This window comes from Medicago sativa, chromosome 6, assembly GCF_051527215.1.
Source record: "Medicago sativa cultivar Bolivia chromosome 6, Bolivia_mono, whole genome shotgun sequence".
Lineage (NCBI taxonomy): Eukaryota > Viridiplantae > Streptophyta > Magnoliopsida > Fabales > Fabaceae > Medicago > Medicago sativa.
Window position 1 is genome coordinate 4,901,780 of NC_140754.1, and position 12,090 is coordinate 4,913,869.

The window sequence follows — 12,090 nt, forward strand, 5'->3', positions numbered from 1 at the left end:
TACTTTACACATTGAAAAAAATATTAACAAAAAAAGTAGTTGTCACAAACTCACTGGTAAAAAGGAGATGAGTGTCTGCCGTGCAATAGCAATTGCAAAAACCTTCTGTTACCGCAGGTAGGCAGCTGTAGCGATTCACTTCAAGTTCCACACCACACCACTATGTCCATCTTAATTCTCAATCACAATATCAAAAAATAATTAAGCTTTTCTACCTCTTCTATTTTCTTATGCGTTTTCAATTCCCTGTAAGGTGGAGCTGTTGTTGTTATTTTGTTAATAAACATTAATCCCCTGTAAGTGTCTCTAATCATGTTATGACCCTTAGAGGTCATAGGAAACTTGTAAAACATTTACATGGCAAGTATTAGCAAGTATAGCAAGCATGGCTAAAAAGGGCAACAAAACATTTTACATATAAACCCTAGAATTATCATGTTGTTCATATTAATCTAACATGGCATAAACATAATCCCAAAGGGTGGGAAATCTATCTATGGAACTCACCTCAACATGTTCTTGAAGCATAATAAAGTTCCAAGCAAAAACCCTAGCTTTACTTCACTTGCTTCCTTTGCCTAAATCCTTTCTAACATGATGCTTTTCTTGCAAACCAAAATACTTTGATCCATGTCCATGAAGAAATCACCACTTGATCCATCTTTGAACTTATAAAAATACCAACCCTAACTCTTGTTTTCAAAGTAAACCCTTAGTTGATTCTTGCTTGATTCACCAGTCCCATGAAACATGTTCATCAAGAGCTTCCAAACAACAACCTAAAGCCCTAGCTTCTTGATCAAAAACCAAACCCTAAATCCTTGAATCACTTCTTGAGAGGAGAAGTAGAAGAAATCAAACATAAATCAAACTTCTCTTGGCTTGAGAGATCATGAGGAACACAACTTAGAGGCTTGCCAAGAATTAGAAGAAATTTTGGAAAGGTTTGGTGGAGAAATGAGAGAAGGAGGCGTGAGAGGGAAGAGAGAAGGAGGAGAGATGTTTGCCAACACTTGAAGAGAGAGAAAGAGAATAGAAAATGAGATATTTTTAGGATAAAACCAAATAAATATCCTTCCCCACGTGAAATTACCATTTTGCCCTTGCCTTAAGCGTGTTAAAAACGACACTGATACTTTTCCCGTAAACAGCTGACATGTCATAAAATATTTCCGTTAACTTACTTTTCCATAAATTTAATTCCTCTGGCACGATCACGGGTAATATACCGATGCTGACATGCGGGATATTACAATTTCTTTAGGGAAATTTTAGTATAACTTTATTTTAAGAAATAATTTAAAGACTTTACTGTCATTAAGTTGTTTTCTTTTAATTAAGATGTAATAAATTTATTAGGAACTAGCGTCCAGACGGGCACTCCCGTGCCCGTCTGTCCGCTCTTTCTACTGCGCTAACGCATGTATACTTCACCCTTTGTTTTTGTGCATAAAATAAATTAATATATAGTCTTCCATTCACAAATATAAGAACTAAAAACCTGATGAGTATGGATATATTGGTGCCCTTTTTTGTTTGTGTGTTGCGATAGAATATGTATACAATATATTTAACCTTCTTTGTATAATTTAATTTCAACATAAATATGTATGTATGTGGATGACATGAAATATGCACTCCAAGTTATAAGGTCATGATAAGTAACACATATTAAAACAAAGATAATATAACCACATATTAATATAAACACATATTAAAACATAGATGAAATGAAATATATATTTGAAATCATATTCAACATCATAAAATCAAAAGCATTAATACTAATATTGTACTTTTATTGTCACTAATGTTTCATTTGTCTTCATTGGTTGCCTTGATGGGAAGGCCAAACATGAAAGTAGAATCAGAAGCATGTCTCATTTCTCTGCATTTTATTTGATACAAATAACTTTTATTAGTCGTTAATCGAAAAGACTAAATTGCACATAAAAAGGCTATAGAACATCTTTAAAATTTAAAATGTTGATTACCGTTTAAGAATTGCAGCTAATTCTTCGTACATCCCTTTATCGATAATTTCTCGTCTTTCGAAAAACTACAAATTAATTGCAAAATGTTATATGAAAATATAATTTATGGAACACCATATAGAAGAGTAATATATAAAGCTTACAAAAAAAAAAACCTGATCAATAGAGATATCTTGCTTTAACTTAGATGTTGTAGATTGATAGTTCTCCGTAGTTGTTGGATTGTGCAAATTGCTAAAATAAATAAATTATTGTTTTGTCTCAAAGATGAATTAGTGATAAATAATAAATTTGGTAGATAATATTTTTATAAATGAATTAAATACCTATATTTTCTTTGAGCCAAAATTTCTCTTTTCACAATATTCCACATATGTGTTTTATCTGTTATTATTGTTGAACCCCACCCAAGAGAGTACACCTTTAGACGATGAATCTGTCATTTAAAAAAATTAAGTATTAATGAAATGATGATGAGGTTGTCATAGGAAGACATGGTTTTTAACACCAAGGCAAATACCTTGTCATCAATGTTGCACATAGAAGAAAGTGACTCCTCATCCTTCCAAATGTTCCAATTTTTCTGAAACTCTCCCTCCTGAATTTTTTGAAAGGTTTGAAACATGTTATTGTCTATCATTAGTTGTTGAAAACAACATGATTAATTTAAGATTTAAGTATAACATACCTTTTTTTCAAAGTACATATCAAGATGTTTTTTTTTTCAACTGCTTACATAGATGGAAGATATCATTGTGTTCTAACTTTCCTGCATAAGAAAATAAAATAAGATAATATTATATATTGTTTAAATGATCAGGATGTAATGTTTTTCCTCTGATGTGTATTTATGATGACGTACTTGTGTATGTTAGATGTTAAACCTAAATGATAAATACCTCTGTTTGTGAGAACAAAATTTCCTTGTAAACCACATTTTTTGTGAACTCTCCGTCCTCCCCTTCCAGTTTTCCATCCTTAATTAGCACTCTTGTTGTGGCTCGAGAAACACCTCTAGATAAAGCAACATACAACTGACCATGACTAAAAACATGTCGTGGAAGATAGATTCCAACTTTCGGAATTGTTTGCCCTTGTGATTTGTTTATAGTGATTGCAAAACTTAGTTTGACAGGGAATTGTTTTCTACTTAGCACAAAAGGAAGTCCTGCACCTTCAGTGGTTTTAAGCTTAATTCTGGGCAAGAAAGCTCTATTTCCAGCGTTGCTTCCTGTTAGTATTTCGACATCCAATAAATTTCGGAACAAACCACGACATAGAAGTCTTGTCCCGTTACACAGTCCATATTTGGGGTCTATGTTTCGTAACAACATCAATGGTGCTCCCTTTTTTATCTTTAAAGTATGTGGTGGTAAACTTCCAGTTGCAATTGTATTTAAGTATTCCTGTTGATATAAGTTATGTGTGTCACCCTCAACCTCGTCAAATGACAATAGATTATGTTCTTCTCCAGGGAACTGGTCAATAATTATGTCATTCAACATTTGCACATCACGATTCTTTGGAGTGAGTATGGCCCTTTCTACCATATAAGATGCATCCCAAACATGGTTTTCTAAATGAGGAAATGTATGTTGTATGAGATTATGTATTGAACTTTCTCCCTCCCATTGTATTCCTATTTCGTTGGGTACCCTAACCATATCATCTGATTTAGTAGGTTCGTTGCCATTGCCAATCCGCATAAGAAATTCTGCAAATTCATGATCATGCATTGATCGCATATTTTGGCGTAGATGTAGGACCTTTGTAATACCCCATAATTTAGACCGAACGATGCATGCAGAAATCATTTGCGATTTGTTTCCCTTTGCAATAACTGGAAGCACCTGACGAAAATCTCCCCCCATAATAACCACTTTCCCACCAAATGGTGCATTGTTACCCATAACATCTTGTAGTGTTCGGTCTAATGCTTCTACACAATACTTGTTTATCATGGGTGCTTCATCCCAAATGATTGCAGTAGCCCTTCTCATGAGTTTCGCAAGGTCACCTTGCTTAGGGATTGTGCATCTGGAAGATGGCTCTATCTCGAAGGGTATTCTGAATCGAGAGTGTGCAGTTCTACCACCGGGTAATAATGTAGCAGCTATACCAGACGAAGCTGTTGCTAAGACAATGTCTCCTCTACTTCTCAAAACTGCCATTATTGCTCGATAGAGGAATGTTTTTCCAGTACCTCCAGGACCATCAACAAAAAAAACAGCTCTTTCCTTACGGTTGATAACATTCATAATGGTGTTGAACGCAAACATCTGATCGCTATTTAACTTTTCAACAGATTGAATGTCTTCATGTGGAATTTGGACTGACAACTCTTCCAAAATCATTTTTGGCACTCCATCACCTTCTGTTGTTTCGATAGTTATCACAGGAAGATCATAGTCTTTGATAAACTTTCCGTGAAGAAGCAAGAGATCCCTCAATTCTCTCAATAACTTATTAGTTAAGTTATCTCCCACAATATTGTTTGTTAGTTGATAATCTTCAACCATGTGGGGGTAAAATTCATTAAACAGATCTCTAACATCAGTCGGCTCACAAAAAACTAATATAGTGGCAAACAACCTTCTTAAAGCATATGGCAAGCGTTGATTTGACGCGTCAACCATGCATTCTCGAATACTATTGTCACTCTCCAACAATCCATGACATTCTGCTGACATTTTGAATGTGTGACAGAAAGTACCATTACATGTGAGAAGGTATTCCCAACTTGTTGGACCTCGCAAATGAGATAATAGGACACGTAAGTAGAATTTCTCTCCTTCTGAAGGGGACACTGTATAGATTCGACCAATAACTCTTCGGTTATTTTTTCTTCTCTGCCATTTCTTAACCCCTTTTTTCCAGCAATAATGCTCTGGAATCTCTCTGTACAATAAATTTCTAGCATATGGATCCATTTGGTTTAGTGCAAAGAATTCTGTGAGCATTGTTTTTGAATTTCGATCATCATTCAGCACAGCAGCAATTTGTTGATGGTTATAATATCGCACTTGTTGATGATTTGGTAAGTGAATTTGCAGTCTTTCAACAGAGGGATATAAATTGTATAAAGTGAATTTAAATATTCTCCATAATGCCTCCGGAGCACAAATCCATCTTGCATCTACAAACTGCTGAATTTCATCCATATTTGTTCCTCTGTGAACTTCCATCGCAACACGATCAGGTCCTTTGTAAACATATTTGTAGAGATATTTAATGCTTTTGATGCTGCTGCATACCTCAACATTTATGTGACAGTCATACTTTAACAGCAACCATGGATTATAAGGAACCACCCATCTGTTATCTACATGAATATTTCTATTTAGAGAAATTGGTTCATTAAATTGTCTTCTGTATTGAGGATATGAGTCATTTCCTTGATGGGTCTCTTCTACAAATGCTTTTGGATATCTCTTTTTACATTGACCATCTTTCATGCATGGAGAATTTTTATTCAGCCTGCCGCATGGCCCATGAATCATGTGTTTTAGGACTGCCTCATACAATTGGGGCTCAAATTCAACCTTTGGTATTTCTGCTCTTACCACCCTATCATAATCTTCTGGTTCCCGTAACTTGTCGTCGTTATCAAAGATTAACAACATATGCACATGTGGGAGACCTCGTTTCTGAAATTCGGTTACGTACATATAACTTTTAACCTTTCCTAAGACACCTTTAGTTATGACATCATCCTTCAATTGCTCAAATTTAGAACGGAATATCCTTGTTAGCAAGTCAGGACGATCTTGTGGGGTTTGATTAGGTCCAAGTTCAGAAGTGATCTCAGTCCAAGAAGGGTTACATGTCATTGTGAGGAAAATATCTGGTTTACCATCTTTAAGCACAATGGCCATACCGTCTTGGTATCTCTGTGTCATATCTCGTTTACTACCCATAAATGATGATGGCAATATTGTCCTCTGTCCGACATTTGCTATGAAAAAAAAAAGTTGCAATGTGTCGGTAATGGAATGTAAAATACAATATCTATATAACAGATAAAAAAATTGTTTAATGTTATACCTGCGTTATTTTCCCCATCATGTAAGGCATCCTGTAGACCCTGGTATACCTCAGACCGAATATTATTCTGATTTCTCCGCATCCACCTTAGTCTTCCAGTTTCTATCTTAACATAGTTATCAACAACATATTGTTGTAGAAGTCGACCAGATTTTAACAATACAGATCGGTCATTTGCACGAATCTATATTCAATTAAATAATTTATTATATAGATTTTTCACAAATATTTATGTAAGTATTATGGGCATAAAATTGATATGTACCTGGAGCATGTAACTGTAGTATGCTCGACATGAAATCTTTGTTCCAGAAGAATTTCTTGTTTGGAGGTCCCAACCATATGTACCAAAGGGAAACAATAATGGATATTCCAATGGATCATAATATCCCATTGTTTCTTGAACCTTTTGCAGATTTCCATTGTTGCTGAAGATGTTTATATCTCGTCCATGTTCCAGTGTTACATCATCACCGCCAACAATAACTGCAGCGACTTGTGAAGCAGATGGGAGATTATATTGAGGTTGATTTGATGGACGCTCCTTAATAAGAAGCATACACTCATGAATATTCGGCTGAAGTGCAAGCTGTCTTAAATTATGCACAAAAGGATTGTATTGGTGGAGCATATTTTGCAATCTACGCACAACTGCTTGGTTTAGTTGAGGATTTTCTATCATCCTATTTTGAAGTTCGTTGTCCGTATCATAAATGTACAATTGTAAAAATCGCGGCCTAGAACCTTGGTTTGGATGAAAACCACTTATTTTGTGGTAAATTGATCCTTGAGCACGGAATGTATATATACCACGACTTGTAGCATGCACAGTTTCATCGATATGAACACCCAAGGAAGTGAACGACATTACATGGTTGTAACCTCTAATATTTTGTCTAAAATGTCGACCTTCAATTGTAGTGTCTGAAAATAACTGCTGCAACTCTTCGGGAGCAGCTATTTGTGTAACTTTCACATTTCCATTTTTGCAGCACATATATTGGGTTTCTTTGTAAAATAATTTTGCATTGCATCGTCTACACGTACGTGGTGCAGGTAGTAGAGCTTTGATCATCATGACAGTATTTTGAAAATTTCGTGCACTGTTATGTATTGCTTGAAATATACACCGTGGAACTGGATGTTAAAAGGTATATAGTGTTATGATAGTAAAGTATATGTAGCTATGTTATCAGTGTAGAAAAAATAGATAGATAAACACGGGAGTGCTCGTCATGAAGACATTTTTTTTGTTAAGTAGGTTAGTGGCTAAAATTCACTTTTAAGGTTAATATGCGGGGTGAAGGGGATTCGAAATCTGATCACTGTATATTATAATGCATTGTTCCTATCAACTGAACTACTCTCATATTGACTGTCTTAACGATAGTCTTTGATATCTGTCATACCGACTTACTTAATAAGACTGTATTTTATCTTTGGGACATATTACACAAACCTCTATTTTTTTCAAGTCACACATTGACCACTTTTTGTTTGAAAATTTCCTTATATATGTAAAATAGTGTGGTCCACCTTCCTTTTTTTTTAAAAAAAAAGAAGTGATTCACCACTCGGGTCTGTATTAGTCAATTGTTTTGAAGAGCAAAAATTTATTATTTGTGTTTTAAGACAATACATACTCTCGTCATCATAGTTCAGTATAGGGAGCCACACTTTTTGTTTTGTTTATGTTTTGGTATAGGCACACTTTTAATTTAATATATTAATTAAAATAGGTTTCTCTAGAGTAAATTGTACATTGGTTAGTTGTTATTAGTATGTTTAAACAATGCTATAATGCAAAGAAGTTTTAAAAAGTTGGAGAAATCGACGCAATAATAACGTAAAATTGTGAACTGTGAATAATAAGTATGAAATGTTATTAAGAAAAATAAAATTTCATATTTGTTTACTAATATTTTTTGGTAATACATAACTTTAGTTGTACCTTGATTGTAATACGATGTTGCGTCATTAGGTGTGGTGTCGGAGACGACATTTGATGTTGGAGACTCTGAAAAATTATAGTGAATTCATATTAAGAAAATGTGGCTAAAAATTAGTAATTACAAAGTTACATAATTAATAAATTTAACTTAGTAATTGTTAGAGAATATCGTGCTTACCACTTGTAGTGTCATCACTATTTCGTCTACTTGGTCCCGCTTCATTGTCATGAGTTTCTTGAAAATATCGTGAATCAAAATGACGGTATATAAGTTGTAGTAGAAAGTACAAAGGTTAATTTATTAAAAATGAGTAATATAATGTATATTCTTATAAGTATTTGTAATTTAAGTAAGCTTGAAATAAACTAAGAAACAATAATTTTTTCTCACTAACCAGATGTGGTGTGATTGAATCGTCGACGACTACTTGGTCCAGCCTCATTATCATGAGTTCCTTTAATAGAAAGTACAAAGGTTAATTTATTAAAAATGATTAATATACTGTAAATTGTTATAAGTATTTGTAATTTGAAGTAAGCTTGAAATAAATTAAAAAACAATAATTTTATATCACTAACCTGATGTGGTGTGATTGATTCGTCGACGAATACTTGGTCCAGCCTCATTGTCATGCGTTCCTTGAACACGTGACGATGTGAAATTTAAATTTGTCAAATCATGAAATGGCATCATGTGATCTCTGTTTGTGGCACTTGTTGTTTGAGCTTGTTTTCCCCTTTCCTTTGATTGTCTATAATATGATCGCCTTCTAGACAATTCTTGTTGTCTTTGCTCGGTGCTCATATGTTGCCTCCGATTTCTTGCATTTTGAGTTCGTCTTTCCCTTTGTAGATCCCTTGATTGTTGTCCACGATTATTTTCCATCTTATTTTCTTGATCTGTGTAATTGAAATAAGCATTTACAAAAACCAAAAATGAATGATGGTAGAAGGAAAAATTATTAAAAAGGTGTCGGTAGTAACAAACTCGATGATATTCTTAAGTCTTCAAACTGATACATGTTATTTTTTTTAATAAATACTTATAATGATTTAAATGTGTGACAAATTTTGTTTCAATTGGAAAATAAAAGAATGAATAAAGGAAACAATTATATTTTATGCACATTGGGTGTAACTCCCGTGAATCTAACTACAGAAATAAAAAATGAATAAGAATGAATTGGAAAATATGGGAAGAAAAAAACTCATTAAAAATGAAAATGGATAAAAATGCTGCATATCATTCATAGTGAATGTAACTACGGAAATAAAAAATGAATCATCACAATTATATTTTTTTTTACAATTTAATCACAAATTTTATAGAAATCGTTTGAGTGAAATAAAAACATTAGAGAAATAAAGGTGAATGTAACTGATAAAAAAGATAGTACATTTGAGGACCATGAAATAATTTGAAGAAAAAAAAAAGATAGTACAGCCGTAGGAAAAAGGAAAACAACATAAAAAATAAGCAATTTAAGATGGATAATATTCTGAATTTTTCCTTTACTATCTCGTCTCAATTATTTTTTTCTTAATGCTTGTTATAAGTGATTAGTATATAAAAAAAAGGATAATATAGATGAATGAGGAATTAAATAAATTAAAGGATATAAAGGCCACACCATCAACGTGAAGAATAATAGGATATTTTAGCATAAAATTGGATAAACATATGAACTTCTCTGACATGAATCTACTTAATATATAGAAGTTAATTGGTAAAACATTAAAGACTAAAGTAATGATCATTTAATAAGCCCTTCTTTTGTTACTTTTTGACATTCTCAGATAGGGCATTTGTGAGAAATTTTAGCATTTGTAATGTAATGTAAAAGTGGAACCTGTGTATTGGAGCAGTTGCAGTAGGCAAAAATAAGTTGAATTGCTTCTGCAGTTGTCGTGTACAAACTTGTTTCTTTACATTTCAACAATTTTTCATTCTATAATGATTTGCCTGATAATTGGACACACCATCAATTTGATTAATAACAGGTAATTTAAGCATAGAATTGCATAAATACATGCAACTATTTAACTGGTCATTTAAGGTCATGATTATGTTATTTAATATTTGTAAACTGTGTTGGTTTAAAAGAAGGATAGAAGTTTTCCATTATTATTAAAAAAAATTGCAATGAGTTGAACCTTTTATGTTTTAGCCTGAGCATTTTTATCTCAAAGTGGGGAAACTTAAATAATGGCATGTAGCATGACACATGTAGTATGCAATTCCAAATTATAAGAAGAAATAAAGATTGAACGTGTATAATAGGTATACCTCATTCCATGTTTATAAGATGCAATCTGGCCAATTTGAGAGTGTAGATTCTGAGGAATTTGTTTGAGAAAAAGTAGATGAAAATTGTTAACTACTTAAGTTTTGTTCATAGAAGCCAACATTAATTGTCCTTTAATACGTTAAATGCTACCCACACAATAGAAAACCTATTAAAAGAGAAAAATATTCCAACAGAATAAGAAAACACCACCAAATTGACAATAAAGTATTCCAACAATAATATTTAATTGATTAAGGTATTGTGCTCACCTTAGAATATCTAGCGTCCAGATAGGTCTTTAAACGAATTGAAACAGATAGGTCTCACTGACATGTTTGTCTCAATTGAATAAAGAATTGTTTCTAGCAGTTTGTAGTGTAGTAGCAGTTGAATGAGAAAGGTAGCAGTTTTGTGTATTACTAACAGTTTATGTTTGATAGATAACCGTGTAAGGGCAATTTAGGATTTTTAAAAAAAGGCTACACCAAAAACCAAGTATTGCCTTTATATATAGGTATATATATATATATATATATATATATATATATATATATATATATATATATATATATATATATATATATATATATATATATATATATATATATATATATATGGGGTTTGCTAGAACACACCCACTAGTTTTTATGTGGGAGTGTTTTAGCAAAGCTACACCTTAGGGTGTAATTAACCACTTTTTAGTTATTTACTTGCTAAAACACTCCCACATAAAAACTAGTGGGTGTGTTCTAGCAAATGCCTATAGGATTTGCTAGAACACACCCACTTGTTTTTGTTAGAAGGTGTGTTATAGCAACATACACCTTAGGGTGTATTTAACCAATTTTTAGTTATTTACTTGCTAAAACACTCCCACATGAAAACTAGTGGGTGTGTTCTAGCAAACCCCTATATATATATATATATATATATATATATATATATATATATATATATATATATATATATATATATATATATGATGACAAAGTTGTTATGCATGACATGTGTGTTGATTTGCTTTAATTAAAAAAAAAATTGCTAATTTGTATAGGTATTTATCTACGTTGCAGGCAATCATATGGGTAATGGGGACTTGAGTTCAGATGTTAGGACATGGCTTAGTGCTATAATTGTGCATGAAAATACATACACGTACTACGTTGAAGGCGCCAATATGATAGACTTAATACTCTGATCTCCAGTACCATTGATAAAATGATTTCACTTGTTCATGACATGCTCATCCAAATTAAGGTGTCGACTCCGGCGGATCACCTCAGTCGTGAAGGCCGGCTTCCTTCGTGGGTTAAGGCAAAGGGTATCAAGTTGTTGCAGAGAAATGACGTCCATAGTGTTGATGTTGTTGATGCTAAGGATGGAAACTTTACTAGGGTGACTAATGTCGTATCTGCAGCCCCTGAAAAGAGCACAACACGCTACATAATACACATTAAAAAGGGTGTTTACCGGAGAATGCCATTATCAATCAAGATAAGTGGAACTTAATGATGATTGGGGATGGCATGAAGGCCACAATTAATCATCATTTGGTAACTTGAGTACGACTCATAAAAAATTGTCCACGTGCAATACAAAGAAGTCAGTGGCGGATCTCAGTTGAGACCCTTAGGGGCCACGGTATCCCCTGGAAAAAAAATAAATTTTTTTTTGTATGTAGGAAAATACGAAAACACCCCTGAAATAATTTTGTTTTACAGTTGTGCCTCATTTGGTACCCCCTCTCCTCTCATCCACCACGACCTCTCACTCTCTCAGGCTCTGGCGATTCTCATCTGTCTCTCAACTCAAC

The 12,090-nt window shown here is 33.2% G+C and overlaps 2 protein-coding genes across 2 annotated transcripts; both read right to left on the reverse strand.

Annotated features, from left to right (window-relative positions):
* Window positions 1-1,994: 1,994 nt before the first annotated feature.
* LOC146912237 (uncharacterized) lies at window positions 1,995-5,943 on the reverse strand. The gene is made up of 6 exons (XM_085717424.1): window positions 2,894-5,943; window positions 2,683-2,763; window positions 2,515-2,592; window positions 2,321-2,430; window positions 2,150-2,228; window positions 1,995-2,059 (listed from the first exon to the last, which is right to left on the reverse strand). Exons 1-2 carry the CDS (start codon window positions 5,909-5,911, stop codon window positions 2,755-2,757), a joined length of 3,027 nt encoding a protein of 1,008 aa, XP_085573550.1. The 5' UTR covers window positions 5,912-5,943; the 3' UTR covers window positions 1,995-2,059; window positions 2,150-2,228; window positions 2,321-2,430; window positions 2,515-2,592; window positions 2,683-2,754.
* Window positions 5,944-6,199: 256 nt separating this feature from the next.
* On the reverse strand, window positions 6,200-8,230 carry LOC146912238 (uncharacterized). The gene is made up of 3 exons (XM_085717425.1): window positions 8,168-8,230; window positions 7,990-8,055; window positions 6,200-7,175 (listed from the first exon to the last, which is right to left on the reverse strand). The coding sequence occupies exon 3, from the start codon at window positions 7,114-7,116 to the stop codon at window positions 6,268-6,270; it is 849 nt and encodes a 282-aa protein (XP_085573551.1). The 5' UTR covers window positions 7,117-7,175; window positions 7,990-8,055; window positions 8,168-8,230; the 3' UTR covers window positions 6,200-6,267.
* Window positions 8,231-12,090: the final 3,860 nt, after the last annotated feature.

Excerpts from the sequence above, each read along its gene's own strand:
- LOC146912237 (XM_085717424.1), bottom strand. The coding sequence starts at position 5,911 with ATGGGTAGTAAACGAGATATGACACAGAGATACCAAGACGGTATGGCC.
- LOC146912238 (XM_085717425.1), bottom strand. The coding sequence starts at position 7,116 with ATGATGATCAAAGCTCTACTACCTGCACCACGTACGTGTAGACGATGC.